At 42.4% G+C, this 26,178-nt stretch overlaps 1 protein-coding gene across 1 annotated transcript; it reads right to left on the bottom strand.

Moving 5' to 3' along the window:
- Positions 1 to 432: 432 nt before the first annotated feature.
- Positions 433 to 13,939, bottom strand: LOC310863939 (chymotrypsinogen A-like; the record flags this gene model as incomplete). Its single annotated transcript, XM_083772475.1, has 7 exons — positions 433 to 612; positions 3,068 to 3,204; positions 6,425 to 6,562; positions 8,425 to 8,561; positions 10,062 to 10,254; positions 11,623 to 11,820; positions 13,885 to 13,939. 7 exons carry the CDS (start codon positions 13,937 to 13,939, stop codon positions 433 to 435), a joined length of 1,038 nt encoding a protein of 345 aa, XP_083628601.1.
- Between the last annotated feature and the right edge of the window lie 12,239 nt (positions 13,940 to 26,178).

Here is a 26,178-nt window from a genome sequence, read left to right on the forward strand (position 1 = left end):
ACCTGCAGTACTTGAGTACTTAGTTACTTTTCACAACTGGTGCACACCTTAGAGTATATATTAATAGAGACGGCACCCAGAGGAAACCCTGAGGCGAAATGGACATAGTGGCCGAATATGGTATTGCAGCTCGAGCCAGCGCCGGTCCGTTGACTATCATTGTGCACGTTCATGTTATTGGGCCCATGGCACGTGAACGAATGTTTCATACGTGAACGCGTGCAATGATAGTCAACGGCCAGCGCGTTCACGATTTGGCCCAATCCATCCCAGAATGCACTCTGTTCCTACCCGGAAGGAGGGGTGAAATCGCCTCATGCGCTTTTGAGCAACTTAATGCAAGTGGATGGGAGGAGGAATCCGGTGCCGTCTCTATTAATATAATATACTCTAAGGTGCACACCCACACGATGGCTTGCTGTATAGTCATAGTCATCCTTCACAAGGTGATCCGTTGTGAGCGATGCAGCCAGAGATCCATTCCACATATCGGTGGACGTTGGTGTAGACGTCGGGTATGGCAGCACCGCATGTGGCGCTCCCCCAGCTCACCAAGCCTGCTATGTAGTAAACCCCATCGTCCTTGCAGATCAGGGGTCCGCCCGAATCCCCCTAAGACACAGGATGTAAGAACAGAACCATTATGAATGTAAGAACAGAACCATTATGAATGTAAGGACAGAACCATTATGAATGTAAGAACAGAACCATTATGAATGTGAGGACAGAACCAGTATGAATGTAAGAACAGAACCATTATGAATGTAAGGACAGAACCAGTATGAATGTAAGGACAGAACCATTATGAATGTGAGGACAGAACCAGTATGAATGTAAGGACAGAACCATTATGAATGTGAGGACAGAACCAGTATGATGTAAAGCCCAAACCACACCAATGGGTTTTGAGACGCAACAAAAAGCGGTGTGATACTGATATGTCCCGTTGTTGCACGTTGACCCAAGTCGACCCGAGTGATTAAATTGGTTGCATGGCGACCTATTGGTGTGCACTACCAACTGTGCCACCTGTGCCCTCTGCATTTTTTGTATTGATGGAGTTTCTGAAGTAGTGTGTTCATCAAATGATTAGGAAAACATTAAATTTTTTCTAAAAGTCTATGTTTTTCATAAAACTTCTGGTCTGTTCAATCAAAGTCACTTCTTTAGGTGCGTATGTGGTCCACGAATCGCGAGTTTGACACCCCTGGTCTACACGCAACAAGATAAAGATATGCCTCGTCCTCCAAATAAAAGATTTGTTCAAAGCTTATAAAAGTTTATCCTTTCCCACCATCCTTTCATTCTATTATAGCCTACTACACCTTTAAATTCATCCTTTCATTCTATTATAGCCTACTACACCTTTAAATTCATCCTTTCATAGAGCACCGAAGTCTGACGTCACTTTCAGTAGAGGGCGTCAGTCCCCAGGTTCATGTATTTGTTTAGTTGCATTGAAATCCCCATTGAGGCGATTTTAGGTCGCCTCATATAACAACTGTGTTTGAAAAATAAACATGTCACCCCGGCCTCTTCACTCATATGGATATGAAGAATCAACTGACTGAGAGAAAACGCTAATGTTACTGCTACTGAATTAGTTAGATTTTCGCTAGAAGCAGACTGTATCATATATGAGTGACTGACTGTTGCAAACGATACAGAGACACCTCCCTGACATTAACGGCGAAACAGCTTGTTTATTTTTGGACCACAACGCTTATAGTATTTAGATCACCCCATGTTATTCTCCATAGAGAAATTACTTCCGCGAACCAGGGGAATGGTCGGGATGAGCGAGTTACGTCAGGACTTCGGTGCTCTATTCTATTATAGCCTACTACACCTTTAAATTCATCCTTTCATTCTATTAGAGCCTACTACACCTTTAAATTCAAGGCATTCCTTGAGAAGATTTACAAAATGTTTCCTACTACTATTTATACACCAGTAAACTATAATACTATAATATTAATCACACTTAACACATTAAGATCATTAAGAAGACTAATGAGTTGATTCTCATTGTAAGCTGTCGACATGCGCGTGTGCGTCGCTTTAGGTGGACACGACTACAACACTAGGTCGACATGCGTGTGTGCGTCGCTTTAGGTGGACACGACTACAACACTCGGTCGACATGCGTGTGTGCGTCGCTTTAGGTGGACACGACTACAACACTAGGTCGACATGCGCGTGTGCGTCGCTTTAGGTGGACACGACTACAACACTCGGTCGCATTCACACCTCTACTTCACCTCTACTTCGGTAGACTCGATGTGATTGGGGGGTGGAGTTTGAATCATTCTTGCATATTCAATTTGCTGCGCTGTATAGCAAGGAACCGCAGCAAGGAACTTCATCAATGTGTTCAATTCATAAACTACACAGTGAAATATATGGTGTTAAAATTATACTTTGAGTAATAGTTAGAATGTAAAGCGTAACGTACACGATGCAGTGTGTCGTCGGGAGACGTGGACTGGACGTGTGTGTGTGTGTGTGTGTATGTGTGTGTGTGTGTGTGTGTGTGTGTGTGTGTGTGTGTGTGTGTGTGTGTGTGTGTGTGTGTGTGTGTGTGTGTGTGTGTGTGTGTGTGTGCGCGCGTGTATGTTCTTTTGGGCACATTGCGGAGGCACAGCGGAGACGGGAGCGCCAATTTTTTATATAGCCTACTCCCATAAACATAGATGATCCAATCATTATATAAATGTATTATTAATATGCCATGTTTGCTACAGTTTATAGATCATAGATCATGCTGAGCTATGTGTTGAAGTTTGAAGTAGGCCTATAGGCTTTTTGAAGAAAGTCCTCACTCGGATCCCCACACACAGTGACAGCGCTCCATACGCACAGACGACACAGACCAAATATTCTGTACACTGCAGTGTTTTTTGTTTCCTTAATGGATCATTGCCAGTGCTATAGTGGCCGCTAGCGCGCCAGTGCCAGACGGTTTTGAAAAATCACCAAAAATGTCCGACAAGATTCATTTAAAGTTGCAGTATAACATCCTGGTGTGAAGGTGACCTAATACACTCACGCACCCACGCACACTTACACTACAGGAGCCAACTCTTCCCAACTTGTCTTCTGCACAGATCATGGTGTCGTCCAGCTGGCTTCCATAGAACTTCTTACAACACTCCTCAGACATCACGGAAAGCTGGCCATGTGACATCTTGTGTGGTTGCATATCTGAGGAACAAGAACACACACACAGACAGCTCAGCTAAAAATCCTAATTTCAGCTTTTCGTCCCATGTATTGTTATATGGAGCATATACCTTAGTATTTTATATATATATATATCACTCATTCTTGAGATGAGGGATAAAAGTGGAAAAAAATTCCCACAAATAAGAGGCTTATTTATGTTAAAAATAAATTAATTCATAAAAATACACTTAAATGTAATACATTTGTGTATTATTATGACATTAATTTCATTATATTTTTTCATATGCCATCTGAATTAGTTAAAAGTATATATATATATATATATATATATATATATATATATATATATATATACATACATATATATATATATATATCATATCATCATCATACTATCATATCATCATCATACTATAATTCAGTCAATGTCTGTCTGTCTGTCAGAAACACTGCCGTATCTCCTCGTTGCCTGCACCAATCACTCCCACTTTTCACACAGGCATTGACCATATGAATATGGAGGTCTTAACGATTTGACACATTAATGATTAATAATGAATTTATTAGTGAATTAACCTCGCACCCTCACACACCTCCGCCCCTTAGCGACACCTGCATCACAGGCCACCGTTCTCACCGTTACCCCACTGGCATGCTTCCTCTAGCTACCGCCGCAACACAACAAAGAGTGCCCTATACAATTTGGCGCCGCGTGTGTGTGTGTGTGTGTGTTGCATCCTTTGGCCGTCTTCTCCTACTAAACCACACCGTTTGCACACATCTCACCATGCACAACACCAACAGCTAGCCTGTCCACACCTCAACCACTACTTTGCATTCATATTCATGTCATATTTACAGTTACAGTACAATACCCATTTATATGAAATAATAATCCAACCGCACCCAGGGCGCAGTACCCCCCGCGGCCACAATGGGGGAACTGAACAACTCATCTCCCCGCAAATCACGTGTCACCAGTGAAATGCATGTTGGGACGGACACAGATTAATACTGGGACACAGTTTCTGGCGCAACATTCCCCTTGCATTCTCCAACGCACTTCCCCTTTTTCACACCGCCATCAGGCAGGCATCAGACCTATGCATCAGACCCACACGAGGAAAACAACTCGGACCCATAGTACAGCTACTCTTGCGTCAGTCGACATAACTTCTTCTTTGGGGAAGCATCGCGGCCGGGTTGCGTGGCACAGGCACCTGAAAGCTCCGACAGTTGGACGGAGGCATGTTAACGTGAACACACACACACACACACACACACACACTGTTGAGACCACACTGTCCGCCCCCTCCTCAACCACTTCCTTCGCCGTGCCATACACATGGGCTATGCACACTGAAAGCCTAAGCACTGACAACGACAGGTTACAGCCGTGCGCGCACCCAGCGTGGCTGCGTGACACACTGAACAGCACGATCACAACAGAATGCTTATCTGTCGGGGTCTCATGGTGGCCAAATGGAGACGTTTGGGGAAGACAGATCCCGTGCCGTCGGAACAACACAATGACAAAATACATACAGACAGATGCAATGACAACGACACGTTCCTAAATCACACAAAACATCAAATTCTTATCCTGATTATATAGAGAACAAACTACAACTTGCTTTGAAGCCCAAAAAGCCAACCTCCGCGTTCACCGTTTAATAGCTTATATCTCCATGGGCAGCAGACGGTTAGGGACCGTCTACAAAGTGCAACACCGAACTTGAAAATATTCAATAACTTCCATTTATAGGCAGAATATCACCACCATATTTACATCACACATCAATGGTGTACTTATGATTGTACTACAGCATTTAATTAGCCTATACTTTTGTGCCCAACCCAACTTCCCAAGACCATCTGTAAACAATTCCCCCCTATCAGTAATGTGATCTATTACATTGCACACTGAACATGATTTGCTGTTCATATATTCAGAACGGGTAAGGACTAGTATATATAATCATCCAGTCTAAACCAGGCTTAGACCGGATGACACAGGCGATTTACAAACAGACCAGGCTTTCCTCTGAGGTGGAAAGTCTGGTGACGTGAGATTACTCAAAAAATACACCACGGTAGCTGAGACCAGGGCCATAGAGTAATGGTTGAGACCAGGGCCATAGAGTAATGGTTGAGACGAAGCAGTGAATGGTCCTGAAAGATACATAATGTCAGTCTTACCCAATACCCAATCTTTCTGTTGTATGAACACAAGACTGCTGTACTTTATACCTCATACTAAGCATTTAAAGTATGAGGTATAAAGTACAGCAGCCTTGTGTTCATACAACAGAAAGATTGGGTGTTGGGTAAGACTGACGTTATGTATATTTCAGGACCTTTCACTGCTACATTTTCTCTATGGCTCTCAGCCACTGCGCTGTATTTTTTGACATTCCGTTTCTCTCCAAAGTTGAATGTTACCACTACTGTTGGAGCAGCTATAAACTACACAGGTTCATCCCGATGTTCTGGGCATCTTTGTAAAGTTAGTGTTAGTAAAAAGCAGGTAAAAGAGTAACGTTTGAGCAGACTAACATCAGTCACTCTACCATTCAATGTAGTACTGTAGGAAACCTCTGAGTTTACACCGCAAATATGTCGTCTCCGCCTACAGGAAACACGTTCGCTGCGACCAGGGGACCCGTTTCTGAATCGGTCTATAGGCTAAATGTCCTTTTGTTCATACTGCGGAACATAGTTACCCGCAGCCTTTTCTCTAGCGCCACCATTAGGCAACAAAATGCATGATACTGGACACTTCATCATGACCTTTCCTTGGTAATGTTTAACACAGCTGGAAGCCATTTGAATATTGAAGGATAATGTTTAACACTGCTGGAAGCCATTTGAACATTGAAAGATAATGTTTAACACTGCTGGAAGCCATTTGAACATTGAAGGATAATGTTTAACACTGCTGGAAGCCATTTGAACATTGAAGGATAATGTTTAACACTGCTGGAAGCCATTTGAACATTGAAGGATAATGTTTAACACTGCTGGAAGCCATTTGAACATTGAAGGATAATGTTTAACACTGCTGGAAGCCATTTGAACATTGAAGGATACAGTGGAATAATAGAATAAAGAACTCCAGAGGCAAACTGCATCATATTCATACCTGCTACATTATACGATACATGTAACATAGGCAATTATACCTTATATAGACTAGTGCATCTTTTATTTAAGGTGTGATTAGTGGTTGGATACGTACCATCTTTAGTTTCACCCCATCCAGCGACCACACACTCCTTTCCATCGGGGAAGAGCTTGTTTGGCAGACAGGCATATTTAACATAGCTGGTTTCCTTGGCACAGAATGGGTCATCTGTGACTCTCAGCTGGAGTAATGCTGAGACACAGTAAACAGAATAGAACAGTAAATAACAATACGGCGGTGGCTCAGGGGTAGTGTGACTGGATCGTAAACGCAAGGTTTCCAGTTCGAACCCGGGGGTCAGGGGATCTTAGTATAGACAGAAGGAATTAACTTTAAAGTAAACAGAATAGTACATAAAACTAGAAAAGTCTTATTGTTTATTTATGTTGTTAGGGTCTTATAATCCCGTAAGGGATGGGTCTTAACGACAAGACACGAAAATAAAGATGAATTCATTCATTCATACATATAAGCTAATTTGAATATTTATTGAACGCTTGAATTTATTTCTTTATAAACAATGTAAAACATAGATTGGTTACGTAACCAACAACAGCCAATTAGCTACTACAAACATTATGCAAAGCTCGGCCAATCACAGCGGAAGTTAGGTAGGTTATTCCAGAAAAATAATAATAAAGTGTGACAATAACTATAACTTATTAGCATACTCTGACTGACATAATGTGATCATGTGTAAATGGATGTTTAAACAGTTTAACTTGATGAATATTTTTTGGATATTGCTAATTCATTATTTTGTCCAGGCAGGAATGGTTTCACTGGCTGATACAGATGTCTGTATGTTATCTAGATCACGGGTTCTCAACCCGTGGGTCGCGACTCCTTGGGGGGGTCGGTTTGTACGGGGGTGGGGAGGGGGGGCGGGGGTCGTGAGACATGGCCAAAGCATTTCCGGGGGTCCCCAGCCAAAAAGGTTGAGAATCCATGATCTAGATAACATCACCTGTACCACTTGTTATCTAGACACCAGTAAGACGCACTGAGGGCGAGAAGCGACCTCGCTCTAAAGGGCGAGGTCTGCATTTTCGGGCCTGTTAAGAATTCTAGTTTTCACCGGCTGCCGGGCACGGCTGCACTAATAACTTTGGGGCGGGACCGTCTAGACTAGTTTAAATGGACAGGTATTCAGTCAAAAGGGAGACATCGAAGAGCAAGGATGGGTGGGGTAGGATCAACATATGGAATTTCAGAACAGGTCAGCTTCATATACAGTATGGAGAAGGGTTTGAGGTCAGATGTAGATTTGCTGGCCAATATTGATGACATCAGGGATCTCCATATATGGGCTTAACAATGTCACATGATGTCACATGCTCCATCCCTGATGATGTCACGTGCTCCATCCCACCGGCTATGCAATACCCGTTGTACCCGTGTCAGAGAACCCGTTGTACCCGTGTCAGAGTACCCGTTGTACCCGTGTCAGAGTACCCGTTGTACCCGTGTCAGAGTACCCGTTGTACCCGTGTAAAAGTACCCGTTGTACCCGTGTCAGAGAACCCGTTGTACCCATGTCAGAGTACCCGTTGTACCCGTGTCAGAGAACCCGTTGTACCCGTACTGTACAGACAGGCGTACAGACAGACAGACGTACAGACAGACGTACAGACAGACAGACAGGCATACGTACAGACAGACGTACATACAGACAGACGTACAGACAGACAGACGTACTGTACAGACAGACGTACAGACAGACGTACTGTACAGACAGACGTACAGACAGACGTACAGACAGACGTACTGTACAGACAGACGTACAGACAGACGTACTGTACAGACAGGCGTACAGACATACAGACGTACAGACAGACAGACATAGACAGACGTACAGACAGACAGACGTACAGACATACAGACAGACGTACAGACAGATGTACAGACAGACAGACGTACAGACAGACAGACGTACAGACAGACCGACGTACAGACAGACAGACGTACAGACAGACGTACAGAGATAACCCCAGATTAAGGTAAGAAATCAGCTAGTCTGGAAAAGAAGACATACAGTAAATGAATGGCCTCACCAATGTCATTACTAAAAATGGCACTGTTGTAACCCAGGTAAACAAAGTCTCTCTCCACGGAGATGACCTGGTCTGACTCTTCTTTGCTCCCGATGTCCACTCCCCCCACGACCACCTGCATGTCCATGGCGCTGTTACTGGAGAAACAAGCATGTCAGTAATTAAGACCACCTGCTGAGAAACAACCAGTCAGTCATTTAAGGTATATTCAGTGATTTCTCTTAATTCAAATATCAATTAATCTTTTTTTTGAGGGGCGCTAGATATTATTTCTGTTGGACAACCTTTTATGTTATGGCAAATGAAGGTATAAATAAAAGGGGTGTCAGTCCGTTGATCATTTTCAAGGGAGCGGGACCACAATGCTGACAGCCTGCTGACAGTGATCACGCACGCACACACACACACGCGCACGCACACGGACTGACTATTATTGCTATAATGTCCATAGAAAGTCTATCCCTCCCCGCCAAGGATATGCTTTTAAACTTTTGCTTGCCTGCAATGCTACCATTCCATGTTTCATCTTGTGATGCAATCTAAAATGATATTCCTTGCATTGCAAGCAGCCAAAAGGCCGTGTGTAGCCGATGAAACACAACAGCGTTGCAGTTTGCAATGATGATAGACCACTCAGACCAGGCAAGATAAACTAAACACAGTTTGCTGTCCATAGCCTATTCATCTTTAAATGCCCTGCAGTGTCGTGCACAGACTCTAGGGGGTGCTAGAGCACCACCTGCCCTTGCCCTCTGGACAGCAATGTGCCCTTTTGATCTTTCTTTGTACAGTGTAGCCTGTGGACCATGTGGGCCATGGTGACATTGATCAATTCTTATGAAAAAAGCTTCTAATATATTATTTATGCCCCAAAATCTATAAATCTCACACTATTAACCCATTCTGACCTGAGATCAGATTCATACGAGGTTTCCGCCGGACACACACTGGTCTGATGAACCCATTCTGACCTGAGATCAGATTCTAAAAATGTCAGTCGTTCTTCGATTTTTCAAAAAAATAGCAGACCTACAAGCTCGTATCGCGCCACTCGGTGGCGCGATATGAGCTTGTAGATCTGCTATTTTTCAATAGCTAAAGCATAACATGATGCCGACACCAAAATGGGTGCCCGTTCAGAATGGGTTAAGGCAACCGGCCGGTTCAACGCACTGCACAAGGTGCCCTTTTTTCACTTGAGCACCTGCCCCCGATCTAAATGTCTGTGCACGCCATTGATGCCCTGTTTTCAGCATATCGGCCATTTTGAATATGTGCGCTCATCCATTTGCACTATATGGGCTCTGCGTTCAAAGGCCTGTATCTCCAAATCGGCGCAATGAATGTCGTTTCTGGTGAAAACAAGCTTTCTCCACTGCCGACCGAGGGAACAACAACCGGTCAAGACACCACACACAGCATTTTGTCATTTTAACATTAGGCGGTTACGGATATTTGGCTCTTCAAAATAAGTGTTATACGTGATAAAACCATGGCAATGCACGATAGATCGATTAATTAATGCTGGCGGCAAAACGGTTAGCACAAATAGCCTTTAGAGCATCTTGCAGTGAGCAGCATGTTAGCACATGCATTTAGGCTCATGTTACCACATGTTAGCATTTAGAGCAGCTTACATGCATTGAGCAGCAGTGAGGACCCAACAGGACGCGATGAGGACGCCTCCACAGGCGTGTCGGAACGCCTTAGATGAGTTTTTGGCTCTGCGCTGCAGGGACACCTGCCATGGATGGTCTCCAGGACGGGACAGAGTGCCTCCGCTGATCATGAGTTTATATCCGGTCTGGTCCGTGCGCCTGCCGCACTGGCCTGGGTCAAATGGAGACAACTAGAGCATGAGAGCCAGGGAGAGAAGTGTGTGTGTGTGTGTGTGTGTGTGTGTGTGTGTGTGGTACATGAACATGCATTTTGTAGGCTAATGTAGGAAATTCAAGATTTGTTTTTATCAACCATTATTTGGGAAATGACCTGGTCATGTATGATGCAGTCTGACACATCGATGTTGTCAGTTACTACTGAGTAGTCGGATGTCAAGAACTTCCACAGAAAAGGTAGTTAGAATTTCAAGGGAAAGTGTAAAACATTGTGTTACCGCGGCACAGTGTTTAATCGCCTGGTAGAGACACTCTATAGATATGATCAATTCAGTGGCGGTTGGAAGGTCCCACGGGCCCCGAGGCGAGATTGACAGCCCAGGCCCTACCCCCCACCACCCCCCTTGGTGCTACCCCAACACAATCTGAGCTGTGTGTCAATGAACTTTGATGATCATATCTATAGAAAACTGTCTCTTACCAAGCAAATATATCAGGCCATTCTGTTGTGTTGGATCATGTCCAGCAGTCAAGGAAAACATTCCAATCGGACTCTAGGCTTGTTTCATTTTCTAAAGTAGCGTTCCTTGTCGAGTGGCAACTAGGATCTGTGCCTGTGATCTAACAATCCATGACGCCTACTTTTAAATTAGTAGTATTTTAAAGCATCTGCGTTTGAAAACCCAACACCCCACTGTTTATTCCGGTTGGGAGAACTCGGGACTTTACCCCATAGCTCCACCCCCCAGCTATTGACGCCCCTGATGACACAACGCTGTGTGTATGTATAAACCAGGGGGGCAGTCAGACAGATATTTCGTGAAGCCACTAAGGAAATCGGGACTTCCTGAAAGTTCATATAATGGCCTGTTGTGGCGCTGTCATTGGGCCCAAAAAACCCATAGCTCCATAGAGGCCCATGTATTTGGGCCCAACTTCACCTAGACTGTATTACCTTAATAAACATGGTCATGAATACTTTCTGCTTCCAGTCACTAGTTTAAAGTCTCATTTCTCATGTCATAATATTCTTTTTGGAAAATTATGGTCCCATTTATTAAAAAGATGACCATAAAGTCGCGTATGTTCTGAGGGGCGTGGCTACCGTTACAGTCTATGAACGGGAGCCACCCCCCGTTCAGTCAAAATAAAAACCAACGAAGAGTAAGGGGGGAAGTCCCGCCTCGTTGTCTGGGCCAGCCAATGGCCAGCTGGGCCAAAACGGATCTAGAAAGATGGCGATTTACAATGCAAGGAATTACAGGCTTAATTTTACGTCCATGTTAGACCCGGGGAACGCTTTGTCCATATTTTTTACAGTCTATGGTATAAACACTGGTACTGACGACGAACGTACACTTACCTTCACATGTCAGAGTTAAAGGTGTCCATTTCCCAGCCACACACCTCACATCGGGGCGTCCTCCGTTCATAATGTATCCCACCATGCAGTCGTAGAACACCCTCGCTCCGGGTGCATAGCTGGTCTTCATCCGGGTGATCATGATTCTGTTCGAACGGTAGACCTCTGGAGGTCCGCAGTGCGTTGGAAGCTCCGGAGCTGTGGAGAGATGTGTATTGTGTATTTTTATTGTGTATTTGAACGTCTCATTACTAAATCGCCGCTACCTCGCGGTTACAATAGCCTATTAGCGCCTCTGATGACTTTTAACCCATTCTAGACGGGAACCCCTTTTTGGTGTTTTAAGCATGATAAATAGCAGATCAAGCTCATAGCAGCCGCGCTATGAGCTTGTAGATCTGCTATTTTTGAAGAATCTTGAAAATGTGTTGCAAATCTTTGAATATAATATTCTTTCACAGTGAACGTTTTTAACTCAAATCTTTGCTTCTGGGGGGGTTCCTGGAACAACATAGTTTCACATGGGGGTCGGCGGCTAATTAGTGTGGTTGCAGACTCTAGTAATTGCGACAGTTTATTTTTCCACTTCCACTGGAGGAGTCTTTTGTTTGTCGCACTACTCCTCCCACAGTTTTGCCTGTACGCACTTGAGCCATATGTCAAATTTAATCGTGTGCTTGTATTTTGTTAAGAGAAATGTTGTGTAGTTTAATTGATATTAATTTATTATTGAATTAAATTTCCCCATTGACTTGAATGGGAAAATGCGAAAAATCACATTCAAGTATTTTTTCCTCGGAGACTGTAAGCACTATAGTTACAAAACTTGGAGGATAAATTCATAATGATCACTAAAATGATTTTACTTATAATTGTATCGGTCGGCCTCATGGTGGCGCTATAACAGCCCACTTTAAGTTTTGGCATATAACCCTTGAACCGTAGGTCGTAAAATCAAAATTACATTTTCCCTGGATTCCCCTTGGGTGATGACGCATCTCCCAATATAGGCCACGCCCAATTCCGCCATGATAGATCTTCCGCCATTTTGAATTTTGTCCAAAACACACTTTTTGCTTTTCCTCCTACAGATTTTGTCCAAATCTCACAAAAATCTGTAGACGTGATCTCTGGACCTTTCCGATGAAAACTCGAGCGGCGGAATTTTGATAGTGCGTATCGTTCGGCCACAATCGTCGTCTGAAGTTAGTGGGAGGTGCCCATTTTACAAAAAATGCCACAAATCACGAACGGAATGTCCAATCCATCCCAAATTTGAATCAGAAGTTCCGGGTGGTTTAATCAACCAAAAGCCAAAAGCGATTCCATTTTCATCCATAGGGGGCGCCACAAATGCGAAAAATGTAACCGTTTCTTGCAGAAAAAAGATTTTTGGGGGGATAAATCCCCTCCAAATGACTTACACATGATCACAGGGGTGACGCGACATTGTAATTGGCTAGCAATATTAATGGGAGGGGCATATATAAGCGACTGCGGCAACCACACACTGCATTTTTTTTAATTGCGAATTTTCTAGTCGCTACTGTTCATGATGAGGTTAAGCATCTGCGTGGAAATTTTTATTTATAAACTCAATGTTGTTGTTATTATTTACGTGCATTAAATTGTCAACACTAGGCCTACTTTATTTATCATACTTTTCAAATACATGTCACACTGATAAGCAACAGCATGTGCGAGCATACCAGCAGCAGAAGAACCCTAGCCTGGTTAATAAACCAGACTAATAAATTATCGCACGGACCGCGGGATATTAGTCTGGGGAGGCTCAGCTTGAATTTCATTTCCAGGGGGGCGGGTTGAAACATTTTCTCTTTGACGCAATTGGTCAGAGCTACTGTCAGTCAAAGGTCTCAAGCATTGAAAGTCACTGTACCAAAGCCCGGCCATATTGCATACCGTGTCCCGATTGGCTGCCCCATTTCTCTGGTGTAGGAAATGGGCGTACAATTGAGCCTCTCCAGACCGTAATCCGCCGGCAGGCAATTTATTTTTGCCAACGGCTGATTCGGTCTGGTTTATTAACCAGGCTAGAAGAACCCTGCCTATACTCCATACATTAACTCAAGTAAACATTCCTGGTATTTTTTACTTCAGATAAGTATTTCAAGTTTGTGATGGGCCTACTTTATACTTCTACACTTCACTACTTCTCAGAGGCAAATATTGTAGTTAGTTTTGACTCCACTACTAATATTTCATTTATACCATTTTAATTTATTTTGTATCTTCTCTCACCTGCCATCTGTGTCTGGTTTACTTCACTTTGAAGCAGGGTATCGTTGGACTTCATTCTGTTACTGGCTGAACCATCTGCAAGGACAGAAATGGATGACAACACTGTTGTTACTACTGTTCATGATGAGGTCAAGCATCTGCATAGAGCAGTGGACTGACCTCATGCTTCCTTCTATGCATTCACTCTCCCCTGTCTTTTCACCTGACAGGGGAGAGTTTCCCCAGCCGGACGTAGCACGTGGAAGGAACATGTTCCTTACCCCTCCGTCAGGCACCCTGGCTGGCCAGGGGGAGGCAGTTTAAAGACCAGGATTACTGCATGTTTTTTGTGAGGGTACCTACCCTAGGTCCCCTAAAAGTGTGGAGTTTGCATGTTCTCCCCGTGTCCCACGGGGAGAACATGCAAACTCCACACAGAAATGCCCTTTCGCCAACCCCGCCTCGGGTATGGGCACTGATGACGCGGAGGAGGGAACACGCCCCCAGCACCCACAGCGTCCCCAGCGGGAATCGAACCGAAGACCTTCTATCTGTGAGAGGCAACAGCACTACCAACTGTGCCAGCGTGCCCCTAACACCACTTTATTCATCATACTTTGCAGATGCATGCAGTAATACACACAAAAAGAAGCAATGCTAATTTAAAAAAAAGTCACCTGAAGTTTTCGGTTAATACTGTGGCAATCTGGAAGCCCATCGTCACTTATATGGAAAAAAAAATCTGAATCTGTCTTCAGAGTTTAATACTGTAGTCTGTAGTGGCTTTTATAGATGTCACAGCTAGGCAACAAACTCCCTGAGTGAGTGATGTGGTTCTTTAGTGACATGTAATACTCACAGTACACAGCCTGGGCTATGTTCCCACCCATCAGTATAAGACACAGCATCCCCAGACACGCAGCAACACCCACAACAAATCTGAAAGGCCCTGTTAAGACAAAAACAAGATAAGAGTAAGCCGTTAGCTAAACCCAACCGGACGAAAGTACTTTGAAATGACCTCTAAAATACTTTTACACATAAAGTGAATCACTTCTATAACTGTCCTCGGCCTCAACTCTCTCACATTCTTTGTCAAGACTGGAAAAGCATAAATATATGTAGACAGCTTTCAAGGATGAGAGGCTTGAACTATTGACAAGTTAACACTACGACGTCGGAGCAGCCGTTCTGACCGGATTTGAGATTTAAAAGTTTATTTTCTTAGCCCATGGAGTCCAGAGAAAGTTCCCCTTGCATGACTTTGTCTAAATATTCGATTGAAATCATCTCTGTTTTTTTTTTCCATTTGAAACGTTTTGTAAATATGATTTTAGGCATATATCTCCTACTCAGTCTGGCTATATCGGCACAATCGACCGCCGTCCCCCTTTCTCCCCCACTCGCCTTTTTATTTGCGCTGCTTGATAATGGTGTCTTTTATAAACCGATTCCCCGACATTTCCTTTTCACTTGATATCGTTTCGTAGAGAGGGCCTACACAACCGATCTATATACCAAATGAAAGCCCGAATTTTGTAGTTTACATGGTATTTAGATTTTTTTTAAATGAGCAAAAAATGAGCGAGTTATGATTTTTAAAAAAGAGGGGTGGAGGAAAAAAAAGAACACACAACACACAGACAGCTAGCTAACTAGGAGATTATTTGGCACAATCATCAAATATATATTAATTACATCGATAACACTCGAAGCCTATAATGTTTCCCCCTCTATATAAAAATGACAATATATAACTCTAATGTCGTATTTCGTCATGTATGTGAACTAGGCTGCTTGATCAAGGGTGTTGCTTTCGTGAGCAATGGTGTACAATATTGGTAATACGTTGGTCAAAGTAACTAATTTTTAGACCATCTGGGGAAAATAAATACATCTGCAGAGTTCCCCCCCCACACACACGCAATTCTAGCCTACCCAAACGTAAAACAAAGACGGTAAATGTGTTTTATCAGCTCCCAAACTTTTTCGTTTGCATGGCCGGTTTGACCCGACGCGATTCTTTGGCACAATCAATCAAATATAATAGTAGGCTACTAAGCCCATTTTCAGCTAAATGCGGAAATGTTCAGGCTAAATAACTTATCGACGGGAGTCGTGTTAATATTTATTTACTCGTCATTGTCATGTTCACTCCAAATAAACAAGTATTATGCACTTATGATGCGGAGAGCCATCTTATAAAATATTTGGGTTGCGATATTGAGGGGGCAGAAAACAGCCCAGTCACGTGGTTCATGTACTTGCAAGTTGGGACAAAGAAGAAATGCAATGTTTTTTATTAATTAAACTGATATAACAACATAACTAATGGCTAATGGCTAATAATTGTTTATTTGGAATGTACTTTGGCTGGTAATTTAGGTAAATATAACGCGACTCACTTGTATAAGTAATTTACCGCGGACATGCCGCATTTACCGCAATACATTGGCTTTAGTAAAGTAAAACGGCTGGAGGACTACGGACAATCCGGTCAATAACATCATTACACTTAAACATTAATACAATTATGTCATGTTTACATGCCTAATCAAGCAGTCTGTACATCGCGTGGGGTCACATATATTAATTACATTGAGAAGACGAGTGATCTTGGCTCTTTGCTGGGTGGAAGGAAAAAAAGAACAACAAAAGGCAGCACGACACTCTTCCATGGCTATGTTGCAATATAGCACTAATGGGCAACGGCAAAATATATATATTTTCACGTGTATTATTAGTTTTATACATTTTAGGAGTGAAAACATGTGTTTAGAAACAAATATGATTTAATTAGTTGGAAATGGGATGCAGGCTTGAACAATGTCGTCTCCAGCTGGAGAGGGACGAGTGGGGGAAAGAGTGGCCAATCAAATCGCACCAAAAACACGGTCCCCCTGACCTTTCAGCCGACTGAGTATTAGTGAATTTTTTTCAGACTTCCTAGTGTTAACAAATGGTAACTATCTTGATTATTACTCTCCGAGTCCTTGATTGGTTTAATGAAAATGGCACTTATCATGATTTTTTGTAAATTATGTAGGCCTACTTGGTTAATTCAGTCATGTAATGCGAGCGTGAATGCTATTTCGGGGCTTTGCTACAGTCTCTCTCTCTCTCTCTCTCTCTCTCTCTCTCTCTCTCTCTCTCTCTCTCACACACACACACACACACACACACACACACACACACACACAGTGGGAGAACCTATGGTTTAAAAGGTTAAAACGTGTTTGTATTCGTGATTTTTAGTCTTAGTAATATCTTACCAGATGTATTCTTCTTGGTCCGTAGATCTCCATAGACGGCATCGCCTATCTTGTGCCGATCAAGACTCTCATAATGTCCTTCTTTAGACATTTCTAGATTAGTTCTTCTTGCATTGACGGTGGTGTCATTCTCGTAATCTGTATCGTCTTGGTCTCCATCTTGGACCTCAATGTTTTCAGAATGCCTCGCTACAGCCATCTGTACCTTTATGACTTCAATTCTTCCTGCAGGTTTTTACAACATACTGAGTTCCTATATATACTATCTTCACTACCCTAAACGATGACAGCACTGTTATTTTGACAGCTCACACTGTATGCACACACGCACACGCACACACACACACACACACACACACACACACACACACACACACACACACACTTATGTAGTTTCCCTGCTATCATGTCATGATCTCTCTAAAGTTACACAACACACAACTGTCCAGTTTTAAGAACACCAACACCAACGATTTTAAATAAAAGTTCAATGACAAATAAGGACAGGTTTTAGTCAAAATGATGTAGCAGGTATATAAGATATACAAGTGAATGAATGCATTCCACCAAAGATCCCTCACATGCCATATTATTTATTGACACTTTTATTTTGTAATGTTTTGAGCAAAAGATCGTTTTGGGAGCATAATTATGTGTTATTTTTAGGGCTGTCAAAGTTAACGCACTATTAACTAGTTAACTCACAATCCTTTTAATGGCTCTAATTTTTTTAATGCGCGATTAACGCACTGTGAAGTTTGACAGAATGGTTGAGACATGCATGCATGTGAATGCAGGCAGTCAGTGAGCCCCGCCTCTCTCCCCCTCTCTCTCTCTCTCTCTCCCAGTGAGTCTACACAATTAGAAAACTTAGAAAAAATGTTATTTTGATCAACATGACCTGTTATCTCTCGTAATGGTACCATTGGCCAACATCAATACAGTTCTTTAGTTTAGGTCTGGAAGGCTAAATCTCATCAAATGGTGGTCCGTGGCTCAAATGCAGAATAAATAATGGGCCTTGATATGAAAAATCTTGAAAACCACTGATTTAAGGTATATTTAGAACGTATACAAAATATGCGATTAATTTGCGATTAATCACAGTTAACTATGGACAATCATGCGATTAATCAAGTTAAATATTGTAATCGATTGACAGCCCTAGTTATTTTATTTTGAAGTCCTCACTCCTGTTGACGTGATGTCACTCCATAGACTTTACATGTTAAAAGACCTACATTTAGAAGCCATAAACAACGCATAAACTTTATTCTATTTAGTTTAGCGGTCTTAACATCTTGTTTTCTTCATAATAATATTGGTCTTTTTAAAATGTAAAAGACTCTTTTACATTTTAACATTTGGAAACGGCCTTAAATGGTGCAGAGAAAGCAGGTAGGGATGTAGCTCTGGTCCATAGCCTTACTCACGCCCATTCCTCCTCCTACAGATTTTGTCCAAATCTCACAAAAATCGGCACACATTATCTCCGGACCTATCCGATTAAAACACCAACTGCAGAATTTTGGTAGTGCGTATTAGAGCCCTGCGCGGGAGTGATTTATTGATCCCGCTCCCGCCCGCTCCCGTTGAATTTCAGACCAATCCCTCCCGCGCCCGCAATGATTTTATTTTTGATCGCCCGCAGTGACCGCCTGTCCGCCGCTCCCGCCCGCAACAAAAAAATAAGTCGCATTTAGTCCCGCACCATCCCGCAATTGTATCGTTTCGTCCCGCTAAACCAGCAATATTTCCATTGTGAGCGGAAAAAAATACATTTACCCAAACAGTTGCCGAGAGTGAGCAGGCGTGCATGCACGAGAGAGATGTGTTTGAGGAGCTGGTCACAGATAGAGGGAAAGTGTTATATTAGTCGGCCTATTATTTATGCTATATAAATCATCAGACATATATAATTTGCTAAACTGTAGGCTATATAAGCTCTGTATCTGGTTAGTTGCGGGATTTTGCGGTTCCCACTTATTTTATCTTGACCGCCCGCGCCCTCCCGCAGGTATTTAAATAGCGCCCGCGCCGCAACATTTTGAGTTGGGTCCCGCGGGAGCCCGGTCCCGTTGCAGGGCTCTAGTGCGTATCGTTCGGCCGTAATCGTCGTCCGAAGATATAGTAGGAGGGGCCTATTTTACCAAAAATGAACGCAATGTCCGATCCATTCCAAATTTGAATCGCATGTCGCGGGGACAAGTTCCAAAAGCAATTTCATTTTCATCCATAGGGGGCACCACAAATGCGAGAAATTTTACCGTTTGTCACAAAAATAAATCCCCCGAAGTAGTTATTCATGATCACAGGGGTGACGTGACATTGTAATTGGCTGGCAAAATTAGTGGGAGGGGCCTATGCAAGCGACTGCGGCAACCACACTTTGCATTTCTTCAAAATTGCGACCTTTCTAGTTTATATTCATATTTGAATAGAAAAGAGAAAAGAGAGATGCACACAATGCATCGCAACGCATTGTGAGCTTGTAGATCAGCTATTTTCAAATGGTCGAAATGTATATAGGGTTTAAGTGGTTACAGTAATGTATGTTTTTCTAATCAAAATGTAAATCTCCAAAGTAACTAGTAACTAAAGTTTTCAAATAATTGTAGTGGAGTAAAAGTACAAATGTTGGCTCTGAGATGTAGTGGAGTAGATGTAAATGTTTTGGAAATTGGAATACAGTCAAGTAGAGTACAAATACCTCAAAATTGTACTTAAGTACAGTATTTGAGTAAATGTACTTGAGTTACTTTCCACCACTGTGTTAACAGCAGGAGGATGAGTTAAAAAACGTCAACAAAGAGAGAAGTGCCCAAGCTGTGCGGCTGATGACAAAAAAGATTACGAAAGAAAGGAGAGAGAAGACACAGAAGTGGTCAATGTTATCTCAACTTCATATTGACATCTGTTGTCCAGATCATATCTCACACCAGGGCTGCAGGGCTGAATCATTCAGGCAGCGGTAGTCAAGTCATACACCCAGCCAGGCCACCCTATCCATATACCCACACGCGTGTACATATATACGATATTACCGTTAAAATGTCATATTCTACATTTTAATTGTTGCAACACTTATACTATACACGCACGCACATGTGTGGGGATTGAAAGACCATAAAACATGGGTTATCTACTGTATGCTATCAAATTGTATGTTTATTCACGCAGCATATATAGTAGGCCTACTGTACAGTAGGCTATATGAATGATGGGTGATTTTAGTTTCTACCTTTCTAAGGACCAGCTGAGACCCCAACTTTGAGAACCAATGGTGTAGTGACGGGCGGGATCCCTTTTGGTGTTTTAAGATATACTCATACTTTAGCTATTGAAAAATAGCAGATCTACAAGCTCATAGCGCGGCACCGAGTGCCACGATACGAGCTTGTATGTCTGCTATTTTTGAAAAATCGTGAAAATGTGGTGCAAATCTTTGAATATATATTCTGTCAGAGCGATCGTTTTTAACTCAATCTTTGTTTCATGGGGGGTCCCTGGAACAACATATTTTCAGATGGGGTTCGGCGGCCAATTACATATATTTTTGGGGTCCTTGGTCCTTGAGAATGACTGACATAGAAACAGGCTTTTCAGAAAACTGTCAGGATTTAGAAGACATTTGCAGAAATGTCTTCAGTTCTAAATGGGTTAAGAGCGTACCGGACCGCATCTCCATGATATGATCTACTGCACCACGGATATGTCAACATGAAGTCCAAATGAGTCATAGTTCTCTCTTTTTGTATCTTTTTGTCATCAGTTTCCTCCTTTAAAGGCCCAATGACACGCCCCTCGGGAGATAACAACGCTATCATGATGATGACGTCATAGTGGCGATTATCTTTCCCCATCGACTTCTATGCGGGCTTGCCAGGCTTGGTGGCAGTAGTAGCATAGCAACTTATGCTACTATTTTGGTGTCACATTTAGCTTCATGCTGGGTGAAAGTCACATTAAAAAAAAAAAAAAAAACGCTCGAAAATCTTAGTTACAATGACATTGAGTTGACGTGTTTTTTGAGTCCCATACCCCGGCCATCTAGCTCTCTCTCTCGCCCGCTGACATGCCCTCAACCACGGCTAAGTTCAGCCTGCTGCGGAGCCCTGCTCACAGGTTGAGTAGCGGCACTGCACCGGGCTAAAATGCAAATCAGTCTTCAATATACCACAACATTGTTCAAGTACGTGTGTTTATGCTTATTCATTGTAATAATCAATATCGCTATGATGATTTATCGCCGCGCATGTAGTCTAGGCCGTCTCAGATGCCCCCTCTCACCGCTGGGGCACTGAGCCTAGTCTTCTGGTCATGCAGGCTGCAGTGCTCATAGCACACACACAGCACGCAGTGAACTTGGCACACACACACACACACATACACACAGAGAGAGAGAGAGAGAGAGAGAGAGAGAGAGAAAGAGAGCCCCCCTCCCCCGGAGAGGCTCATGATCTCGCGGCCGCAAGACTATGCCTCAACTCGGCTCAGACAACCAGGCTGATAATTCATCATAGCGATATTGATTATTACAATGAATACAAACAAACACACTATAGTTCACTTAAACAATGTTGTGGTAACTAACTACGGTATTACAGTGGGTGTAATTACAGTGGGTGTAATCCCCTCTCAGCCTGAGGGAAGAAAGAAAGGGAAGAGAACAGTAGTCGCACTGCGGGGCTCAGGGCTCTACTCATGGTGGGCAGACAGGGGTGTTGGTGGCCGGGGGAACGTGGGACTCGAGTCCGAAATTTGCGCTTGTGCTGCAGTTCCCCTAAGAAAACCCACGCCAACCTCAATTGCATTCTAACTAAGGGTTTCGGGGGGCGAAAAAATATTTTTTTTTCAATTACATTTATAGCCAATATGACGCTAAATGTACCGTCAAAAATGCTAGCCTGACCTAGTAGCCACTTGTTGCTAGCGCCGTAGCCCATCGCGAACGCTTTCAAACTGTTTTCAGTAAGACCACGTGATGTACTGTACCACTCATATTCATTTTGGGGCGTGTCATTGGACTTTAAGTACAATTTTAAGGTGTTTGTAGTTTACAATTTCCAATACTTTTACTTCTACTCCACTGCATCTCAGATCTAAATATTGTACTTTTACTGCACTACATTTATTTGTAGTTACTTTGTAGATTTTGATTATTTCTAAAACAAATCACACCTGTGTGAAGTGAGGGGCGCTCTTGACACATATGACGTACATTCTCCATTCATTGTGGATGGGAATTTAATTTAATGTGTGTATAGGACGAGAGCCGACTTGCTCGTCTACATATGACGTAAGTTCTGACGGTTTTCTGAGCTCAATTGCACCCATAAAACCTGAACTTTAACATTCAGTAGATTTTCTGTGGTCTGGGGTTTTCTGGCTCAGACAAGTGCTCTGATTTTCCTGCTGACTGTGATGTCACAGTCAGCACATCCCATATATGTCAATGGGATTTTGCCAGTAGATGTCACTGTTTTCACTGTTTGGCCTGTTTTCATTGCAGCTCAAGAGGCTTCACAGACACAGAAAGAACACAAAAAATCCACTGAATGTTCAAAGTTCAGGTTTTTTTGGGGTGTAATTGAGGTCGTAAAACCTAAAATAAAAATGAAAATAAATGAAAATGAATGTCATGAAACATGTGAGTAGTTCTTTCCTTACCTTCAGCCTTCAGTGAGTTCAGAGAGAGCAGCCATGATGTGAAGAGAAGAGCGGACGCTGTTAACACACGCATCTCTGCACAGCCTGTCAATCTGTCAACCTGTCAATCAGCCTGTCCGCACGTCAACCTGGGAGAGCAGAGAGAGAGACTGACTGCATATAGGAGTCCAGTCTTAGGGCCGGTTCTATAGGCATAAGCAAACCAAGCGGTCGCTTAGAGCCACAACCACTGAGGGGGCCACGTCACAGGGAGAAGATTTTTTATTTATGTTTATGTATTCCCTATCCCTTACATGGGCTACTGGCCACATGTGGCCCCCACCTTCACCTAATGCAGCCTGCAGGTTAATATCAACTGGCGGCCTGAGGGCCACATGTAGCCCCCACCTTCACCTAATGCGGCCCGCAGGTGAATATCAGCTGGCGGCCTGAGGGCCACATGTGGCCCCCACCTTCACCTAATGCGGCCCGCAGGTTAATATCGGAATACTGATATATTATTGATTTCAGCTGTTACAATTCCACACATGCAAACATGACCCACTTTAATTACTTCAGTCTATATTAGTAGCTTAATGACTGTAGTAGGCCTACTAGTCTTTTTTTTATGTCTAATGTATTTGCATTTAAGTTCCTAAATTTGACATAAGAAGTAAGAACATATAAATGTATTTGAAATTAAATAAAACATTTACTTTTCAAGATTTCAATTCAGAAATAGCTAAAAAAATATTCAGAATTTCAATTAAAAAAGAGCAAAAATAGCAGATCTACTAGATCAAAAAGTGTTGCAGTTTGAGCTTGTAGATCAGCTATTTTTTACTATATGCATTGTGGCCCTCTGGGTGAGTATGGAATATAGTTGCCCTCTCTCTCTGAGTCTTCATCATCAAAGTTTCCCACCCCTGCCCTATCCAAAAAACTAGTTATAGATCTCATTGACACGAGACACAACAGAGTTGATAATATGCCACATGCAGTTACAATTTACAATGTAGGCATTTGGCAGACGCTCTTGATCCAGAGCGACTTACATTTAAGCAAAAACAAAGCATGTCATATATCACATATATAAAAAGTAGTTATCATGAATCGTGCATAAGCTAAGAACGTATCAGTGGGGTATCTACTGTATGTCAACTATACATACTATACTATATTGTATATTATACAATATACATGTGTACTATAAACTTTATAGTACACAGTAGGCCTACTAGTGTTTCCCAACCTTTTTTGTCCCAGGGCACACTTTTCATAGCCTAAAAATCTCGGGGCACACCTAGATATACGGTGTATGCATGTATGTGTAGGCCTATATATATATATATATATATATACTCATTTGAACTCATTTGAATTCAAAATATGTTTGCGCTACCTAAATAATGACCAGAAGTAAGTCCTTGAGAACGGGTTTAGACCAGGATCCCTAATTATGGATATTAACAATACAACTAGCCTATTAATACCTTTTATATTTCATATTGTGAGTTTGTAGAACTGTTCAGTGTTGCCACGTCTAGTCATTATAAACTACTTTTGGACTTGTTTATCTGTACATTTCTTAGAATATTGGTGGTCCTTGACATGAAAATGTTTGAGAACCACTGCTCTAAAACAACATTGGACAATGATGTTTGACAGTCAGCAATATTGTTGCTTATTCTAGATTTATTTTCTGACTTTTTCGGATTTTCTGACTTGATCTGGCCTGTTAACATTTTCATAGCCATGGTTGCTTGTTTCCCTCTCAGTCACGAAATGTGGCAACCCTGGTCAAAGCAGTGTTGTGGTTCCGTATGATAGTTTAGCTTAGCACAGCTAGGAGGATGCAACAGGCTGCTGCCGTCATGTTTAACAGTATTTTGCGCAATTTATGTCCCCACATTTATGGATATGGACTTATGGCTCCATCGCTGCCTCTTTCTTTAGTAGAAGTAGAAATTTAACGTGTTGCTGACTGTTTACCGTCCCTCTCATGTACATCCTATAGACATCCTGGTGACTCTGAGAGTCTAAGCGACGCCGCTTAGACTCGGTGGGTATTTGAAATTCCAGTCCGCTCTGAGTGCATTACAGCACCAATGTGCAAGATTGATTTCCACTCCAGCGGCAGATGTGTTCCATCATAATGAGGTGACATCGGTTTACTTTATGTTTGTTATGTAGAGACGTGGAATAAAAGATTACAATATTTGGTTTTGTTTTCAAACTTTACACTTCGATTAACGATATCTTTATTCTGCTGGGTTGCTTTCTCTTGAGAAACTGTTTGCTTACTATAGTAAAGTTAGACCCCAGCCCCACAAGTGAGCTAAATCCCAACTGCAGAGGGAGCGCCATCCTCTCCAAGTAAGCCGTCATACTCATGATTTCATTTCATCTCTAATATGTTGGGCATTGATGTAAAACTGCAATCATCTAGTAGTAGACAGGAATCACTAATTACATTTGCATGCAAACTGATAATCACATTTTGGGTTAAATATTATAATAAGTACTTTCTTCTGAAGATGAAGTGGTTGCTCTGAAGAGAGATCAGGACATCACAAATGTTGTCAGTGGGAGGAGACGACTGATCAAGAGCCAAGGTGAGAATGTAGTCGAAGTGGAACGTGTACTTTGTATGAAATAATAATTCACAAAATAAAAATGTATACTGTTTGTAAAGCAAACAGTTATTATCATTTTTCTCTCCAGTGTAATAATAATAATAATGTATATAATAGGAAGACATTGTTTAACAGAATATTGTCTTGAGTCCAATCTGCTATTGTGTGTTTAGTTTGATTTTGTCTGTTCTTGCTGCTCATGTACTGGACAAGCCATCCTCCACCATTTACAATGATATGTGCAGGACAACTCCAGCATCCAAGGTTTTGGTAGTGTTAGAAACTTAGAAATTCACTCCCTGACAACGATTTGGACATAACCGATTGTCAAGCTGATGTTGTTGACTGCCAAACAGCTTTTATAATGTAGATGACTCCCTTCCCTGCCACAACTTGCCTCAGATAATAATGCCTCAAATCATCGTTAGGCTGTTCATTCCTCAAGTAATACCAAGCTTTGCTGCCAGTGCCAGATGAACGACTTAATTATTCTACTCCCTGGTTAACCCACCATACACCGCCTGGTTATTTATTCACATTGCTTTGTTTGTCTTTTGTCAGTCTGATGGGACTCTTTGGTATTTTCTTTACTTTTTGAACAGGGGAGTGTGTTTCTTTGGAGAGGCTTCCTCAGTCTCCAGCCAAGCTCTTAATTGATCACATTAAAGAGCGGGAGAGGAACAGACTCATTCGAGAAGGTTGCAAGGCTGAACGAGGCAAAATGATGATCCAAAGGAGAGGTATTATGAGACGTAATG

Source organism: Protomyctophum parallelum, assembly GCF_964188405.1.
Source record: "Protomyctophum parallelum genome assembly, chromosome: 9".
Classification (NCBI taxonomy): Eukaryota; Metazoa; Chordata; class Actinopteri; order Myctophiformes; family Myctophidae; genus Protomyctophum; species Protomyctophum parallelum.